The sequence below is a fragment of the Xenia sp. Carnegie-2017 genome, unplaced genomic scaffold (assembly GCF_021976095.1).
Source record: "Xenia sp. Carnegie-2017 unplaced genomic scaffold, XeniaSp_v1 HiC_scaffold_20, whole genome shotgun sequence".
Taxonomy (NCBI): Eukaryota; Metazoa; Cnidaria; class Anthozoa; order Malacalcyonacea; family Xeniidae; genus Xenia; species Xenia sp. Carnegie-2017.
In genome coordinates this window covers 6,335,443-6,354,802 of record NW_025813483.1, presented here as the reverse complement: position 1 = coordinate 6,354,802, position 19,360 = coordinate 6,335,443, and the positions used below count along the sequence as shown (strand labels likewise).

The following is a 19,360-nucleotide window of genomic DNA, read 5'->3' as shown; positions in this document are numbered from 1 at the left end:
TAGAAGAAATAAAAGATGTTTTTCGTGTTGGCATAAGCCCGTGCAAACACAGTAAACATTTTTTATTTCTTAAAAGTAACCTAATATTATGATAGTTTTAGAGGCTAGGAAATTTTACAGTAATACTGATTAAAAAGTGGAACTTTTATCATTTCAACGGCAATACTACCACAATTTGCCATAGAGTTACTACCATGCGCGTTTTATTGAAAAATTTAAATCGAAATAAATTACAAACGCAAAGTAACCTGTTACTCTGATCAACTCCTTTACCCCTTTATTTTCTTGTCCTTTGTTTTTCATGTTTGAAAGCAACTGTTAAATTTGAGTTTCACTCTTCGTTTGCAATATTTAGATGCCTAATTTATGAAGCTTTGTTGATTTTTTAAAGAAGTACTGTACAGCTACATAACTAGAATTTATAATTTACTTAACTTTATCAAAAGTTCATGAAAAGCTAATGACTCTTCCATTAGGCAAGGTTCTCTTGTCTGTAATCCTACGAGTCTACAATAGCCTGAGGCCCTGGCGTCTTTGACTTGAACATTGGTGCACCCCCTTTGAAAATCTGCACACCTCTGGAGAAATATTCACCCCTCCTTTCAATTGAGCATTGATCTGCCCCTGCTCAGAAATCATTCAACCATGATATGTATTCATTTTGTTGCCTTATATTTTCCTCCCAAAGGGCGTACCCAGTCCATGATAGTCACACCATTATATCCATACGACTGGCTTGTTGGAAGCGAGAAGCTGAAAGTGTAAGGAAGTGGTATCGAAATATACAACGGAATCTTGTCGAGATTGATGGCACTCGCTCGAAATGGCTTGTCTGGGATACAGCTTTAAAGGAAGCGAAACGCAGTGTTCAAAATATTCAAATGTACTTAGTCCGAATGGGGGAAGGTAAATTATGTGCCCTTGTACTAATTTAATTAGTTTTAAAGTGCAAAGTTGCTAGACTAGCTGTGTTCTTTAGAGTTATATTTACTTTACAAATATGTCTACATTAGAGATATGTCTACATTAGAGTTATGTCTTCTTTAAAGACAGTGGCGCTCTGGCAGGGGGAGCCAGCGGGCCGCGACCCCCCAGCTGTTGATTTTTATGGTGCGCTGAAATGAATGTCAGAGCGTCAAATTTAGAATTTATTTTGGAGAAATGAATTCGAAACTATACGGCTAGTACGATTTCACTCCCCAAAGTCCATGAAATGGCATTTTGGAGCTTCTTAATTTAAAAGTTTTCCAGGGGGAGCATGCCCCCGAGACCCTCTAAGGCTCAGGCCTTTGGCCCTTGTTTTATAAAGGGCAATATTCTTAAGGCACGTTTTCAGTGGTAACCGACTGCCCTCCCCACACACATCGGAGAAGTTGTTCCAGCACGCCACTGATTAGAGATAAGTCTACATAAGAGATATGTCTACGTTGAGGTGATGTCAGTCTTGGAAAATGTCCACATTAGACTTTTGAATTGATTCAACAAACATTCCATTGTCTGTAGGCCGTGCAGCTTCAATAGCAAACATGTGTGTAACACCTAAAGAGTTCAAAGAAAGGCTCGGAGATTTCGGTGAATACTGTCCTGTCAACCTGGCTGATTTTGGGCAACTTGTAGACTGCTCCCGTAGCCCTAGCCTTGAGTTTGCAGCAGAGTTCCGAGGACGATACTATAAAATGGAGAGTGCCAAGGAGTTAGAAAAATTTCTAGAGAACCCAACGGCCTATGTACCCCCGCTAGCTCCTCGTACGCTTCCTTCATCAGACTTACTTCCGAAGAGACGATCAGCCTTGGAAATGAAGGATAGATTTCCGTGTAAGATTGAACTACAGGGATATTGTCCTGTCACATATCTTGACGGGAAGAAACGGTATGTTGGAGGATAGGAAAGGATAAATGTTGTGTAAGATTGAACTACAGGGATATTGTTCTCTTACATGTCATGATGGGAAGAAAGGGTATGTTGTAAGGTCTTCAATGATAAATCTTGTTTAGGACTGAACTACAGGGATATTGTCCTTTCTCATATCATAACGAAAGGGATGGGTTTGTTGTGAGATAGTAATGGATAAGTCTTTTGTGAGGAAGAACTGCAGGGTTATTGTTCTGTTACATATCAGGATAGGAAAAACGGTTTCATGTAGGACATCAAAGGATAAATCTTGTAGGCTTTGAATTATCACTCTCTGTCATATAGATACAAACACTGTTCACGACTGACCTTATTCCTTTAACTGAGAGATATGGTTTTCGTAGTGAATAAAAGGAAATGAAAGTAATGGTTTCCAACTTCTCTTAAAAAACCTAGTGCTTTGTTTATCCCTCCTATCGTTGTTTAGCTATGAGTTCCTGGTGGCCGGTGATCCAGAGCTTGTTGTCGAGTACAGGGGATTCTTCTACAATTTTCAATCAGTGAAGAAACTTGAAGCATTCATGAGGTATGATGAGTCACTATAATACTGTAGCTCTCGTGAACTTCGAGTTTTATTTCAAGGAGAAAAAAGTTATGGAAGTTTCTTACTCTATTAAACAGGGCTCCTTATGTTTACCATGGACTGAAGTTACCACGCAAACTACCACCACCACAAATCTCTCCACTTGCTGTACATCAAATGCCGATGTTGGGATTTCTTGAACAAACTGTTGCCGATGATATTATTAAGGCTTTGACGTCTGTCGGTTGCTTTAAACCCAAATATCCTTTCCTCACTGCCACACGCTCGGCTTTGCTTTACATGGCTTATCATTTGAAAGGTGTGTAACTTTCTATAAGAGATGAAGCAATAATGGTTCGTAGCAAAAAACATTATGTTATGTGGAGCAGAGAAACAGTGAACATTAATATCTTAGGAAACAGAGAACATGAATATCTTAGGACACAGAGAACATGAATACCGTAGGAAACAGAGAACATGAATATCTTAGGAAACAGAGAACAGGAATACCTTAGGAAACGGTTAACATGAATATCTTAGTAAACAGAGAACAGGAATACCTTAGGAAACAGAGAACATGAATACCTTAGGAAACAGTGAACGTTAATATCTTAGGAAACAGAGAACATGAATATCTTAGGAAACAGAGAACAGGAATACCTTAGGAAACAGTGAACATGAATATCTTAGGAAACAGAGAACATGAATATCTTAGGAAACAGTGAACATGAATATCTTAGGAAACAGAAAACATGAATACCTTAAGAAACAGAGAACATGAATACCTTAGGTCACAGAGAACATGAATACTTAAGGAAACAGAGAACATGAATATCTTAGGAAACAGAGAACAGGAATACCTTAGGAAACGGTGAACATGAATATCTTAGTAAACAGAGAACAGGAATACCTTAGGAAACAGAGAACATGAATACCTTAGGAAACAGTGAACATGAATACCTTAGTTCACAGAGAACATGAATATCTTAGGAAACAGAGAACAGGAATACCTTAGGAAACAGTGAACATTAAAATCTTAGGAAACAGAGAACAGGAATACCTTAGGAAACAGTGAACATGAATATCTTAGTAAACAGAGAACAGGAATACCTTAGGAAACAGAGAACATGAATACCTTAGGAAACAGTGAACATTAATATCTTAGGAAACAGAGAACATGAATATCTTAGGAAACAGAGAACAGGAATACCTTAGGAAACAGTGAACATTAATATCTTAGGAAACAGAGAACATGAATATCTTAGGAAACAGTGAACATGAATATCTTAGCAAACAGAAACATGAATACCTTAGGTCACAGAGAACATGAATATCTTAGGAAACAGAGAACAGGAATACCTTAGGAAACAGAGAACAGGAATACCTTAGGACACGGAGAACATGAATACTTAAGGAAACAGAGAACATGAACATCTTAGGAAACAGAGAACATGAATATCTTAGGACACAGAGAAAATGAACATCTTAGGAAACAGAGAACATGAATATCTTAGGAAACAGAGAACATGAATACCTTAGGACACAGAGAACATGAATATCTTAGGAAACAGAGAACATGAACATCTTAGGAAACAGAGGACATGAACATCTTAGGAAACAGAAAACATGAATATCTTAGGACACAGAGAAAATGAACATCTTAGGAAACAGAGAACATGAATATCTTAGGACACAGAGAAAATGAACATCTTAGGAAACAGAGAACATGAATATCTTAGGAAACAGAGAATATGAATACCTTAGGACACAGAGAACATGAATATCTTAGGAAACAGAGAACATGAACATCTTAGGAAACAGAGGACATGAACATCTTAGGAAACAGAAAACATGAATATCTTAGGACACAGAGAAAATGAACATCTTAGGAAACAGAGAACATGAATATCTTAGGAAACGGAGAATATGAATACCTTAGGACACAGAGAACATGAATATCTTAGGAAACAGAGAACATGAACATCTTAGGAAACAGAGAACATGAATACCTTAGGAAACGGAGAACATGAATACTTTAGGAAACAGAAAAGCGTTTGGAAAATGAACATCGATAACCATGTATTCTTTGTATTTAGCTTTCAATCGAAAAAGCAGTGACTATGTACGGACAAAATACAAGACTAAATTAAAGAAATTTGAAGAGAAATGCGGTTTGATTTTGTATCTGGGTCGTAATATGTCTCATCGCTACAGAGATCCATTTCAGCGACCACTGGACTTCGATATGAAAATGAAGAACTTTCTTGATCTCAAGATATTGAAACCAACGGCATGAGAACTGTAAATATTAGAAAACATAAAAGTTTTTGTATATTTTTACACATTTTAAACAAACATCCATTGCATCGCAATGGTAAAATCTACCCACAATATTTTACTAATGTACATTGTCGTATATTAAGATATGTAAGTAGTCTTAGTGCTTGTCGTTTTCATATCTTTGTTTGTTTTGTTCATAAATATTTTGTTGAGCATCATTTTTCAGGTCCTTCTTTACATTGTACACAACCAGCATGGAGCCAAAGCCACAGAATGCCACCAAGAAAAGGTTTGTAGCTATACGACGTTTTGAATCAGCTTTTTCCATTACGGGATAACTGTAAAAAGATATTATAGTGAGCATATTGTGTTTTAGTCTTACTACTTTATATTTATACATAAATTACACATTTTGTCATGATGCTGTACTGATGTAACATAACAGAACAAATTAAGGCAGAGTTAACTCTTTCTATACATAAATTATAAACTTTGTCATGATGTTGTTATGTATGTACTGATGTAACACAACAGAACAAAGTAAGGCAGATTTAACTCTTTCTATACATAAATTATAAACTTTGTCATGATGCTGTACTGATGTAACACCACAGAACAAAGTACGGCAGAGTTAACTCTTTCTATATATAAATTATAAACTTTGTCATGATGCTGTACTGATGTAACACAACAGAACAAAGTACGGCAGAGTTAACTCTTTCTATATATAAATTATAAACTTTGTCATGATGCTGTACTGATGTAACACAACAGAACAAAGTACGGCAGAGTTAACTCTTTCTATACATAAATTATAAACTTTGTCATGATGTTGTTATGCAAATTCTGATTTAACACGACAGAACAAAGTAAGGCAGAAGTAAATACATCAAACACAAATTAGGTTGATCAAGATTAAGGGAGAAAAAGGCAAATTTTATTGGAGAGAGATATCCAGGAGATCTTAACTCTCATAATTAGGGAAAGTGGGAAATAATAAAGCAAGAGAATATGCTGCAGCATTTCTTCAGGTTCATACTACAAGGTTTGCACTTTATTGACTCTAACATTGGTGAGCACAAGGTAAGGAGTCTGGGCACTGATGTACTGAACCATGGAAAATTTACATTCAAAAATGTTCAACTTCTTACCACTACATAACAATATTACCACTGTTTTCTGATAAAAACTCTTGACAACTAAGTAGACAGACCTGACTTCATTAGGGATTTCACCCTTAAAGTTCCCAAACCATTTTAAAGTGAATTTGTCCAATGATGAAAGGTGATGTTGGGGAATTGTGCTGTGTTTTTCATTTGGTTCATCTAAAGAATGGAGACAAAGATTTCAGCAGAGATTGTCAAAAGGTATTATCTTTAGATTGTTTACATTTATCAACACAATGTATCGTAGAGTGTGGAAAGTAACCACCCTCTTGACAGTAACTACCCTCTTTATATAACACTTTTAAGAGCTTTATAACATTTATACTTTTATTAAGGGTGCTAGCTGCCCACCACCACCCCACCCCCAAATTTCTCATACTTTTCAAGGTCTTTATATATGTTGCTTGAAAATGCGAGTCATATAAAACAGTGCATAATATATGTAAATGTATTTCAGAGAAGTTTTGCCCCACCCCCCAAAATAAAATCCAGCCAGCACTGCTGACTTTAGGCCAAATAAAATTTTTGCATACATTAGTGTAAATTATGGCAAACCTTCAAACAGATTGAAAAATATGGTCTATACGTAACAAAGTGGATTAACAGCTAACCAAGGTTGTTAGCTGATGCTGAAGTGTTCTCCTCTTATGAAAAAGGTATCCCTATTAATTACCACCAACGTAAGCATGTTAAATTTTGTCATGCAAATGTTGGTATGTATTTTGCAAGTTGTTATGTGCTGTGTTCGGAGGTATACTTTGGTGTTGAATGTACAGGGGTGTTGAATGTACAGGGGTGCTGAATGTACAAGGGTGTTGAATGTATAGGGGTGTTGAATGTACAGGGGTGTTGAATGTAGGGTGTTGAATGTACAGGGTGTTGAATGTATAGGGAGTTGAATGTACAGGGGTGTTGAATGTATAGGGGTGTTGAATGTACAGGGGTGTTGAATGTATAGGGGTGTTGAATGTGCAGGGCTGTTGAATGTATAGGGGGGTTGAATGTACAGGGGTGTTCAAGGGTGTGTGTATACATTAGTGTACTTAGGGGTTGTTGGTACGAGGGTGTTGTGGGTACAGAAGTGCTCAGGGAACTTTTGTACCAACAGGGATAATACATATGTATACATAAGTATAAGGTACTATAACATGCCAGCATGCAAAGCATAAAGTGCTATTCGTCATCATTCACCACCCAAGCAGAGCAGGACAAAAAGGGAATCACCCCCTGAGTACATTTACAGTGGTAAACAGAAGATTATGCCTAGGACTATACAGAAGAGAAATGCCTCTGTTTCCTTTACTTACTGAGTGATGAATTAAAGGCATTATGCAATTCTCAAAAATCAATCAACATGATCTTCTGTTTGTAAACATTCTGTGATATTGTGGTAACCATATTCTTCATGTGAAACATGTATTGTTACCAAACAATAGATATTCAAGTATTCACCAATGGTCAATATTCAAGTATTCACCAATGGTCAATATTCATGTATTCACCAATGGTCAATATTCAAGTATTCACCAATGGTCAATATTCAAATACATCTAATGTCCAAACCAATTATTACAAACTTAACCCTTCATTACCAATGACATATATTTTCATGGTGTGACCTTTTTACGAACCTGATGAGAAAGCGGACGTCTTTTCGATAGCATTGGAGAATTCTCGGCCAGTCACAAATTTTGGCAATTGTGAAGCAACCATCTTCGATTTAAGACATGGAGTGATCGTCTGCTTTCTTATTGCAGTCAAACATACTTTTGAAGTATTACTTAACATCATAGTTGCTAAACGATATACAAAATAAAATCTTGACTCCATGAACGAGAAACCTGAATTTACCAATACCAGACAAGTCAAGGTTTTGCATAACCATTGCTTGCAAGACCTTGCAATTACCAATGATTTTTTTGTCGTTCAAACGTGCTAGCGTAGTGTTAACTTCAGAAATCATTACTTTACCTTAAAGTTCTTGTTCTGACAGAAATATCTGATAAAATGAAAGGCAGAGAAGTCCAACGTGCAAATAAAAATGTAAACACCAAGGATGTACGTCAGATTTACGAAATAATACTGACGTACTTCCACACAGAGACGAGATTATAGAAATTTGTGTGAGCCTTCGCACGTTACCTGATATGGATGAGGGATTAGGATTAAAGATTAGGTTTGGTCACAAGCAACATTTAAAGGCTACGTCATAACATATTATGTATTTTATTTATGCTGTATTCGAAAAACAAAAGGCAAAGTATGTGGCATATAGGAGTTCCAAATTTTAATAACTCCATCTAAATGGCAACATGCAAAAAATAACCGCTGGAATTCAATTCAAAAAGCGTAAATTAGGAAAATAAGCAAAATTCGTAAAGGATTTCACAGTGGGATTTCCCCTTTTAAAATAATGACGTCATAATTATGGCAACATGAATGCAAAAAAGTTGAATTCATTCAACAACATCAAGAGAAAATTTAAACTGTGTTAAGGGAATTTCAATCTCAAACTAAATCCAAGTCAGCTGAGCTGAGTCGGCCATATTGGAGGTCTTTTTCTACAAAAGAATTCAGTGTATGCATACGATGCTATTGTCCGACGTGGGCGAATTTTAATGTTTGGTAAATTCCAAGAGATTGGTTGAACCTGAGTCGAGAATTGGCGTTTCCGAAACCTACGTATGTAGACAGTATGGATAACGAGAATTTTTTTATTTTACTCAAAGACACTAATGCAACAAAGGAAAAGAAAGACTATGAAAGTTTGTTTTCTTTTAAGACAAATGTGAAACAATTCTTTAGAGGTGAAATAGTAAGTCAAAAATCGTCAACTACGGATGAAAACTCGAAAGGTACTTTGAGACTTTATCCTTGTGATAAACCGAACTATTATTTTGAATGTACAGTTTGCGACGTAGGAGCTCTTACTAGGGAGGAAGCTAAACTTTTACTTTCTTTTACATCAAATGAAACAAGGTACAAGTTTTACTCCAGTAAATCTTTAAACAATGTAAATGCAATGACTGTTGGAAGTAAAGTTTTTGTGAAAGTTCGATCACCAACTGTCGGTGGGATGCAGGAATTACGAGGAGTAATAAGGTAAAAAGGACCATTGCCTGATGTGATTGGTACAATGTATGGGGTAGAGTTGGAGGTAAGCTCAACTATCTTAAAAATACACAAAATTTATAACTTTCTTTTTTGTCAACTTGAATATTTGCACTTTTAGGATGCAAGAGGACGGGGAACAACACATGGGGACTTTAAAGGAAAAAAATATTTTTGTTGTGATACTGATTGTGGAATATTTGTGTCATTGGATAAACTAAGATTGCGTATGGAAGAAGAAGGTTTGCTGAAAAGCTTGGAGCAGAAGAAAAATGTGGAAGGTGTTAAGAGCAGATTACATGCTGAAAGAGAGATTTCAAATTGTCAACTAAATCATAGAGTTTGGGTTTATATTGAAGATAAACTAAAGTGTGGTACAATAAGGTACATTGGTAGGGTTCCTGGTGGCAAGGGGATTTATGCTGGTATTGAATTGGTAATAAAAATGAACAGTCTTTTTGCAGTGTATTGTTGAAATGTAGTTAAATCAAAGTGTTTTTTTATATTTGTTAAAAAGGATCAACCTGTTGGAAAGGGGAATGGTGAATATCATGGTCAACAAATGTTTACATGTGACAACAACCATGCTCATTTCTCACCAATAAACAATCTAATATCAAAACAACAATTTGAAGAAATGCGTGAAAAAGAAGTATCAGTACAAAGCAAGAAAAGTTTGTAACCTTCATGTGCGATCATTAAATTTTCCACTTCGTTTTTGAAATGAGCTTTTGTGATGAATGTTTTCTGTATCTCAATTTAGCCCAACCTAGTACATCTGATGATATTTTAAAAATGGAGTCAAATTTTGCCGGAGAGTCTGTAGTCTATCAACAAAGGAAAATTTTGGAACTAATAAAACAAAAAAAGACACAAGAAGAGTTTGAAACAAGAAATGAGAGAGAAACATCAGTAAAAGAATTGCAACAATCTCAATCTAATCAAGCTACCAACAATGCCATCACTGAAGGTATAAACGCCCCTCTCTAATAAACGTCGTTCATCTAATTAGCGCTCCCCTCTTATTAGTACCCTTAGCATTTATCAAAAGCCCCTGGCGTTTATTACATCATTTACAATGATTTGTTTTATACAAGCATGAAAAAACCTGTTGCAACATTTCGAAAAATGTTGTGCAATCAGATGAGATCGTGCCCAGAGATTTGCCAGGCAGAAAGCGAATTCAGTATGAACATAATTGCCAAACATAAGACTTTTAAAACAGCCATCGCAACAATAAAATAAGGAAAGATAAAAGGTTTTTTTTAATAATTACGTTTCGTCTTTAACAGATGAGATCATTTGTTCTTTTTCGCGGTCGTGAGTTACAACTTGTGTACGTAAAGAAGGTCAAATATAAGGAGAATATGAGCAATGTTTTTTGTTCGATGTGCGACCACTCAATTACGAAAAACATCTTTTATTTCTTTTAGAAAATAAAAATATTGTGAAACAGACAAATTGAAAGCAAACGTTTTAATTTTTCGTTTAAATTACATTCAAGATCTATCATCGATCGATTGATTTGATTTGTTCAGCTCAAACACGGTTATAGACCAATCAGCGAACGCGTTTTATTGTTTTTACTTTATAAAAAGACACTATCTGTTTGGACTGCAACTACTTTCCCTTCTAATTGGTGAATATTAACATGTTGCAACTTTTGGATAAGTATTTTTTCCAGCTTTTTCATCAATTACATAAACAATAAAAAAATCGGTCCCTGAACGCAGAACAACCCTCGTCCTCGCTTTCAAAAAAAATGTTTCAGGAATGTGCATGTTTAAAAAAAATTTGGTGCTTCAAAAAGTGGTCCCATTGAAACCATACCTACGTTGGCTACGCGAACGCTTATGACAATTTTTTTCAATTTAAGTGCTCAAGGGGAGAAAAAAACATTTTCAAATGTTCCAGAAGAAGCAGTCGATACGCTCAAAACAGCACATCGTAACCAACGACACTATTTAAGTATGAATAGATGATCTTCTTGTGAGTTTAATTATTGGTTTTAGTCATTCATAAAGTGACCTTTTAAAAACACGTGTCGTGCTAATTCGTTGGAATTTCAGTTTCGCAAAAGTCTCGCAGATCGCGTGATTGGCATACGAACTTTGAGACTTTGTAAGACGAAAATAGAAACAATGTATTATTAAAATCAGTAAATCTATCATTTTTATATTATTTTTAAAAGGTTATTTTATAAGCGAAATAGCGACGTATTTACTTGTTCCTACTCAGTTATAGAAACACTTGTGAAAGTTTGGAGAAACTCGAAATTGCTTGAAAACACCCGCACCTCGCGTGTTTCTATAATTCTATAAAAACGCGGAAAATGTTTTTTTGTTTCGTAAACATCACGTGGTGTATTTTATATTTATATTTAGATAGCATTTGTCTTACACTCAGTGAAGCTATACGTCACGGCGATGATCAGTTTGCTAGTGAACTTGCACGACAGTTAGCGTTGAAAAAGGCTGCTGTTATGTTCAGAATTGATGATCATGAATTCTCAACAGATGTTAAAAAGTGATACTGCTTTACTGAAGTAAGTAAAACTCTCCATAACATTGTTTTATGCGGTTATCGCGGCATGAAGGCATGCTGTTTAACTAGCTATAAACTGTTGAACTGTGAGAAAGATGTACTGAACTGAGCTTGGGAGTATATAAGAAGGCAATTTCACATTTTTTTTCTCAAATGTAATTAAAGATCATAAACCCAAAATATGTATGTAGTGCGTACGTGTACAAGGGTAAATATCTTGGTAAATACAAGGACAGTTTCGTCAATTGACCCCAATGTTTGCGTTCGTTGGCAAAGCTACGATAATAATAATACAATAAAGTCTCGAAAGTAGCCTCACAGGGGGGGGCGCTTACTTTCGAAGGGCGCTTAGTTTGAAATTGTCATTTTCAGCATCTGTTAACTCCAATGTTTAACTCTTAATCCACGCTTTATAAAAGTAGAGTAAGGTAGTGGTAGTTGCCAAAAATGTACATAAACGTTTTATTTTGATAATGAAGTATAAATTTTGTAAAGCTCTTAGTAGTTCTATAAAGAAGACGGTTACTTTTGCGATTCTGTAGAAAATGTTAAAAAAGGGTGGTTACTTACAGTGGGCCTACTTTCAAAGGGAGGCTACGTTTCTAACAATATTACAGCATAACCTTATTTAAACATGAATAACCATCAGTACATAATAGAATACGAAATAACCATAAAATTCATACTAGTAAAAGTATTTAAAAACTGTACTGTTCTAAAAAACTGGCATTTTGCATGATATCTTGAACGCAGAAGAAACTGTGCTTATACATTTAAGAACAGCTTTAAGTGATTTGTCAACAAGAAGTTGAACAACTATGAAATCCGCAGAGGTACTGAATATGTGAATTTCTAGTCCATGCACGTTTCTCAATAAAGTGGAAGGCTTATCATCATTTACTTGTGCAATTCAAACTCTTCCCGAAAGAAGCAATCCACAATTCAATTTTCACTTTCTAATCTACCGTCGATTAGTTTGAAGCTTGAGCTCCCAATAGCCATCCATTTGGGAGAGCATTTTGATAGGTTTATGACTTTATGTATATTGGCTGCATTAAGGCTGCGATTTTCATGTGTCCTGTGAGCATACTGTCGCTAAAAACAGCCCAGAATCACATGAATCTCGTTTGTAATTTGCATGTTCTGATTTGTTGGCTCAGTTGAAGAGTCTGATTTGTTTAAGTCACTACAGTAATTTGGTTATTAATGTGTTAAGATGCATTGTGGGCGTTCCAAGACATGTTTTGTATACGTAACGCTGTATTATATAAAACATAAAAGTGAGAACTTGCTTCGAAATATGAATTTCTTATTTTTCGTCGAAAGTCAAAAATTTAAGATAAAACTGATAACAGGTAGTCTGTATCTTTGAATGACGTGCAAAATACACACAATCCACTTAATATGACATGTTTTATAACAATTTTATTGCTTTTAAAGTTAGACTTGCTTTGTAAGATAGTCACATGCTCTTTTTGTAATGTGTGAAAGTGATGATTTGAAATTTTGAACTGTGGGTGATTGTTGGTTCTTGTCATTTACTTCTCCCACTTCTTAAGAACTGGTGAAAGATTTGACATGCAACCATATTTGTGTATTGAGCATTTTTTAAGCAAGTTCATTCTTATAAATAAATAGCCAAGTGTACAGCATGACAAGTATTGCTAATATAACCTGCTCTACATAAATGCCAAAAAGCAAGCCTCATCCTCAGTGGTTTGAAGCAGGGTTTTAAAATGATTATAAAGCAAGCAAAGCTATATCATGTATTAAAATTTTATTGTATATCATATTGATTGTAAAATTAGTTTTTTCTTGTGATAAAGATGATGATAAATGTATATGTAATATATTAAATTTTAGGATTTGTGTTTAAAATGTTTGGTCATATTTATGAAAATATATGATGATTCTATAATATTAGACTAATAATCTTATAATAATAGTATTAGACATTAAAAGTCCGAGTGACAAAGTAAATGGTTTGAACCCGGGAGTATCGTTACATGTTTGTAGATGTAGATCGTCCAGGTTAGTACAGTCTTGAAAAGGACTGTTTTTGTTGTTGTTGACTGACGTTTCGACAACCTTAGCGGTAGTCATCTTCAGAGTCAAAATGAGTAATTCGATACGCTCTCACTTTAATAATTGATAATATAACTGTAAATAGATTGCATAGTCTTCCTTGTACTGAAGATGGTATAAGCATGCCGAAACATGTTTACTTTTAAAAACGTATCGTTCACTTGAAATGCTTGATATATATAGTGCTTTTAAGGAACTATGCATATATCTTGTCGAGATCTTGAGATGGCAGGGTCTACACTTTGGATTCGGTAAGATCGCACAAGATGTTATCTTTATTGGGTAAGATTCTGCACAGTAGTTAGTAAAATAAATCTACAGATTTTATAAAGGACTGGAGACGGAATTTTATTAGGAGGGGTATTTTTTCAGATATTGCCCTACCGATTCCTTTCCAATGTGAATCAGCTTTCAAAAAAATTAGTAGGACGCAACTGAATGTATAAATAAACACCCCCAAACGTACATTCCAGCATTTACGCTGAAAAAACGTCGCCAAAACGTTTCCATGTGCTTCTTTTAAACTCAGTAACATCGTTAAAAATCGGCAACCATATAAGATAGCATGAAAGATTTATGGCTTGTATATGTAAAGACACGCCGTCTTGATTAGCAAGAAAATCGCATTTTACATTAAAGACCAGGGGGGCGTCGACTCAGAACCTGTCAACCAACTCACGTCATCAGGTCGTCGCGTCATGATATCTAAATCTGTCCAAAGTCATCTTTCTGTGAATTAAGGTTTCAAATTTATTTTCATATACTATGGAAGCAAGTATCAGTGATCCTTAAATACACTTTCTGAAGATACTTTTATTGAGAAATTTGTTAATTGAATTACAGTGAACTGTTACTTTCAATAATTTATAAGTTCTTGGTATACGTGTTTTTGACCCCTATGTTTTAAAAAAATGGCTAAATATCTCCCATAAGTTTGTCATACATTGATCTTTGTTTTCACTCACAGAAAGATCAATATACAAAGAATGATTTTTCTTACATGATGCTCATGCTCATGTTGGGTGGTTTAAAACATAAATCAGGATAAAAGCATGTATAACCAGGACGGCAGCATTTCATCGGATGCCCCAGACAACATACAGCATTTAGCACAGGACAACAATTGTAATTTACTAATACTCCAACAAATTCAGGACAGCATGTTTGCCCATCTCGACAATAATACTCATATCTTCCTATCACTCCACAAAATATATCATTTACGCCCTAAAGCAATAAAATTTCCATCAGCTTAAAACAAAAAATATTTGTAATAACGCCACAAAATAACTTATTTACGTCATCTGAAATAATCTCCTTCGGTTTTAAACAGAAAAAGTTTGTAATTATGAATAATTGTTTACGTCAGAGATCAATGTTAACAAAGCAAACCAAGGACAATAGTTCTTGAGTTAGAAATGGAAGAACATTTAGATTTTCTCTCGAATTTTACTAAGTTCTGATGAATGTGTATAACAAAATGGATAAGTACAAGCAAACAGCTACAATATTGAATATTTATGACAAAATATATAATATGTGGTTCTTAGAATCTTTATAAAGATGCATCATAATATAGTTACTGGATCTGCGTTTTATAAAACAAATTAATTTAACTGAAAATGAACGAAGAGCTTTTATCATTCAAAAGTCCTTCACGGCTAGTAGTTGTAGACAATCCATCTTTGTATTATATTAACTATTCTCATGTATGAAAAACAGCATGAAGACTCACATTTTTGTCAGCCTTTTCAGATAATGAATCTATCTCCGCCACTTCGAATGCTTGATCTTCCATTTTTGCTACTTTTTGAAAAACTAGCACGATGACAACAATGTGAAAGAATTTTATGACTATGAAACAAAATGAATAGATTTATTTATGCAAAACATCCTGTTGGGAAGATTTTATCTGTTGAACATTGAGACGTATGAGGAGATGTTGACTTGGATTTTATAAGATGATGCTTCTCGACATGTGGTGCATTGGTTGACAAACGTCGTGTTTGTTGAATCACTCTAACTCAACTTCAGAGTCAAATGACTACCGCTATGGTTGTCGAAACGTCAGTCAACATCAATACCAACAGGTCTTCTCAGGACTCCTCTAAACAGGACGATCTTCATCCACGAACATGTTACGATACTCCATGGTTCATACCATTTACTTTAAATTTGCAATAAATTGTAAAAATAAAAACATCGGGCTTTGTGCTCATGTTACTGTTCAATTGCAACACCTGATTTTGACTTATAACAGTTAGACATCCAACCATTATTTTATCATAAATATACGTTAATACCATCACCCATTGCCAGTCGACAGTTTTATAATACATAATAATAAATTACAGCTGATGGATTCTCCGTGAGTTAATCTATCACAATTCTGTCCACATCTAGTTCGCTCGTGTGGTTGCACGGCACCAACCTTTAAGCCGGTTGATGTCATTGTAATCTTCAGTATGATTTGTTTGTGTCACGGATGAAAGCCAGCAAAACAAAATCGTATCTGATATATCCTTGAAAAAAACTTTCTATACAGTTGAAAAAATGGTTGAGTTGTGCCAGCTACTTTATTGGAATCGTCAACATAATTAACTTGCTCATTTCGGATTTTTTCCCTCCATGCCATGTAACATGCGGAACCGCTTCCACCATGCCGTTGCGCATTCCGGTTCCGCGTTCTATCCTCGCTCATTTAGTCACCTTAGGTGATACAAGTGTGACTGGTGTAAATAATAATGTCAAATGTTATTCAGATTGCAAAAATTCAGGCACAAAAACTTTCAATAGTGCGAAGAATTTGTTTTGTTAAAGGTAAAGTAATTTATGCAAACATTCGACAGTGAAATAATTCGTAGCGCCTTCCCTGCATGAATCATCCTTCCCTCTCTCTCTCTGTTATATTGATTTTTATTATGCTGTTTGTTAATTACTAATGTCATATCGGTCGGGATTTATAAGAGATTTATACACAATTTAATGATTTTCATCTAGTTGCAATGTTGTTTTCGGGGAGAAGAGGTCAATTTTTGTCTCCTTAAATCTAACTAAATTATCCTCAAAATCTTCTTTTATAAATTCAAGAGTCTTTTCCAGTTTGTAAAAGTCTTAGAGCTTTTTGCAGATTGTCTATGGCTGTCGTAACGTCCTCATATTGCAAAGCACTTGAAGCGTATTTGCAGTACTTTTGGGCTTTTGCGTAGTCAAGTGGTCCCAGATGAGATCCGGTTGATTTGATTGGTTCATTTGCGCTTGAATCGTTCTAAATTATGTAATAATTAATGAGTGAAGTAAGTCTTCAGCAAGGTTCCAAAATCACACCCCAACATGTACTAGTGCCAGGAGAGGAGTATGTCTGACTTTGGGAATGGAAAATGGTTTCGGAAATCTACAAATGTGAGCATTATCTACTTACTGGTAATGGTTGTGTAGATGGTTTCATATTCTTTACAGGATCTGTCTGAGGTTGTGGAGGATACGACTGGGGTTGTGACGGATACGACTGGGATTGTGGAGGATGTGAGTTGGGTTGGGGTGGATACGACTGGGGTGGTTGAGAGTATGACCAGGGTTGTGGAACATATGACTGGGATTGGGGAGGGTATTGGGCAGATGGATGAGTTGCTACAGAACCAGATGGGGGGTATACAACTGATGGGGGTAAATCGGGTAAAGTATTCGAAGGATCAGTTAGTCCTGATGGTGGACCACTTGATGCATTAGGCTCTTGAGTATCATCTTCCCAGCCTGCAGGGCCTGCCATTGGTGTCTCTCCTTTCTTCAAACAATTATTTATGTACGTAGCTTTCCACTTACCATATTTTCGTTGTTTTATTATCTGCAAAAGTTATGCATAATGTGACCAGCTACTTATACTTTACAGGTTGTCAAGTACACAACATTTATGAAAGATGCTATGACATTTGACAACAACTAACCTCGTCATTCAGTTCACCAAACACCGTAAGAATTTCGAAAATAAGAGTTGAAGAATAGAATGACTTGACCACATTTCTGATGAAAAAAAAGTGAAAACTTACATGTTGATATTTGTAATGTCTGTCATTGCATATAGAGACACATTTAGTATGTCTTAAGTCTCTAAACATGGTCGAAACATAGGATCCTGCAAACTGCCAAATTTTTTTTTCCTTTTGAGTGGCATCACAGCAGATTTGCAACCAGAGGCGTAACTAGAATGTTAATTGGGGGGGGTGTATATTCATATATTCAGTTGTGCCCTACTGATTTCTTTTGAAATTCAAATTACTTTCAAAAGAAATCAGTAGGGCACAATGGAATATATGAATATGCACCCCCCAATTAACGTTCTAGTTACGCCACTGTTTGCAACTGTCCCCATAGTGAAATGAAAACAGAAAACCAACTACGAATACCAAGTTTTCCACTTAAATGATTAAGATCTTGTAAGTTCCCATAGTGTCCAGCACAGAAATACTATTCTTGTTAAAAAGCATTGAAGTCAAATGAATACTTTTTAACCAACAACATACTTGTTAAAACGACCAGCTCTGTCTTCGTTATCAGCCCAGAGAAATAACTGTACACCTTTACTTTCCAGATGTGCTTGTGCAACAATATCGTTCATCACAGCTTCTTCTTCTGTCAGTTTTTGCTTACTCTTACATAAAAAAAGTTTCAAATTGAGAAAAATGTAAAAAAGTCACATTCAATTAGTTTGGAATAACTTTCAGTAAATTGTCAATTACATGTTTGTAAATGATGATCGTCCAGGTTAATAAAGTCCTGAGAAGGACTGTTTTTTTGTTGTTGACTGACGTTTCGACAACAACAAAAACAGTCCTTCTCAGGACTTTATTAACCCGGACGATCATCATTTACAAACATGTAACGATACTCCCGGGTTCAAACCATTTACTTTAAATTGTCAATTATCAGAAATAATGTTCAGTCAATTAATTGCCAATTCGTGGTGATCAAAATGAAAAATTTGGCTTCGCGAACTTCATTGATTAATATTACCTTCTCTAGAAGGTCCATTAGACTCATTAAATAGGAAACATTGTCTTTCGTTTTGTTCTTTATACCAACTTGTACTGCATAGTAACGACCTAATAAAATGTCAAACGAAAACTAGAAAATAACTTGACTTCACTAATGGGCGATTTCAACGAGTAAATTTTATATTCTTACTCCAGTACGCGACGACAGGATCGCGATTATCATATTCCTTAGCAAGTCTTGTAAACGGCTGTATCACTTTCAGACTTGCTGGAGGGTTCCCGGCCATATTGTTTTTTTATTGTTACTATTGTACAATGAAATATCAGTGAACTCAATACAATGTCAAGCAAAATGTTCTCTTGTCAATCATCAACGTCACGCTGCGTTCGTCTGACAATATACATAAATAGACCAAAAAGACTTTCTTCTCGTTTGACTTTCTTGTTTTTCCTCTGTATAATCCTCAAACAACCATCCGTCAAAAGGAGGCGCATGCGGAAATTGCTTCCTCCGAAGATAATTTTCCGACTGCCGAAGTTATCTTTCGTACATTCGCAGTTTATGTTTACTGTCTTCTCTCTTCTGGCAGTTCAAGCTGATAGTGATATACGTACTTATAATATCTCATACTACAAATACATGTATACTAAAGTGTATTTTAGTTCAATGATGTCTAAATATGCTGTGTCAAACACACAAATTTGTTGTGTCATAGTTTGTGTATAAACTCCCTACGCCATGGTTACT

The 19,360-nt window shown here is 35.4% G+C and overlaps 3 protein-coding genes, 2 long non-coding RNA genes and 1 pseudogene across 5 annotated transcripts in view; 2 read left to right on the top strand and 4 right to left on the bottom strand.

The window, feature by feature from the left end:
• LOC124442482 (adenylate kinase 9-like) overlaps nucleotides 1-4,933 on the top strand; it is a 40,644-nt gene extending 35,711 nt beyond the window's left edge. Inside the window, exons 27-31 of the mRNA XM_046992990.1 lie at nucleotides 689-906; nucleotides 1,504-1,870; nucleotides 2,340-2,438; nucleotides 2,534-2,754; nucleotides 4,532-4,933. Coding sequence (XP_046848946.1) covers nucleotides 689-906; nucleotides 1,504-1,870; nucleotides 2,340-2,438; nucleotides 2,534-2,754; nucleotides 4,532-4,731 — 1,105 coding nt within the window. The 3' untranslated portion in view covers nucleotides 4,732-4,933. The remainder of the gene's footprint in view (nucleotides 1-688; nucleotides 907-1,503; nucleotides 1,871-2,339; nucleotides 2,439-2,533; nucleotides 2,755-4,531) is intronic.
• Nucleotides 1,631-2,598, bottom strand: LOC124442489. Its single transcript, XR_006947262.1, has 3 exons — nucleotides 2,522-2,598; nucleotides 2,222-2,396; nucleotides 1,631-1,669 (listed from the first exon to the last, which is right to left on the bottom strand). It is a non-coding gene; the product is annotated as an uncharacterized LOC124442489 (long non-coding RNA).
• Nucleotides 2,954-3,655, bottom strand: LOC124442490. The gene is made up of 3 exons (XR_006947263.1): nucleotides 3,646-3,655; nucleotides 3,346-3,395; nucleotides 2,954-3,020 (listed from the first exon to the last, which is right to left on the bottom strand). It is a non-coding gene; the product is annotated as an uncharacterized LOC124442490 (long non-coding RNA).
• LOC124442487 lies at nucleotides 4,742-7,974 on the bottom strand. The gene is made up of 4 exons (XM_046992996.1): nucleotides 7,853-7,974; nucleotides 7,513-7,677; nucleotides 5,929-6,040; nucleotides 4,742-5,053 (listed from the first exon to the last, which is right to left on the bottom strand). Exons 2-4 carry the CDS (start codon nucleotides 7,670-7,672, stop codon nucleotides 4,873-4,875), a joined length of 453 nt encoding a protein of 150 aa, XP_046848952.1. The 5' UTR covers nucleotides 7,673-7,677; nucleotides 7,853-7,974; the 3' UTR covers nucleotides 4,742-4,872.
• Nucleotides 7,975-8,007: 33 nt separating this feature from the next.
• LOC124442484 lies at nucleotides 8,008-11,222 on the top strand (annotated as a pseudogene).
• Nucleotides 11,223-16,519: 5,297 nt separating this feature from the next.
• On the bottom strand, nucleotides 16,520-19,274 carry LOC124442485 (vacuolar protein sorting-associated protein VTA1 homolog). Its single transcript, XM_046992993.1, has 6 exons — nucleotides 18,803-19,274; nucleotides 18,632-18,720; nucleotides 18,142-18,269; nucleotides 17,566-17,641; nucleotides 17,043-17,465; nucleotides 16,520-16,889 (listed from the first exon to the last, which is right to left on the bottom strand). Exons 1-6 carry the CDS (start codon nucleotides 18,897-18,899, stop codon nucleotides 16,707-16,709), a joined length of 996 nt encoding a protein of 331 aa, XP_046848949.1. The 5' UTR covers nucleotides 18,900-19,274; the 3' UTR covers nucleotides 16,520-16,706.
• Nucleotides 19,275-19,360: the final 86 nt, after the last annotated feature.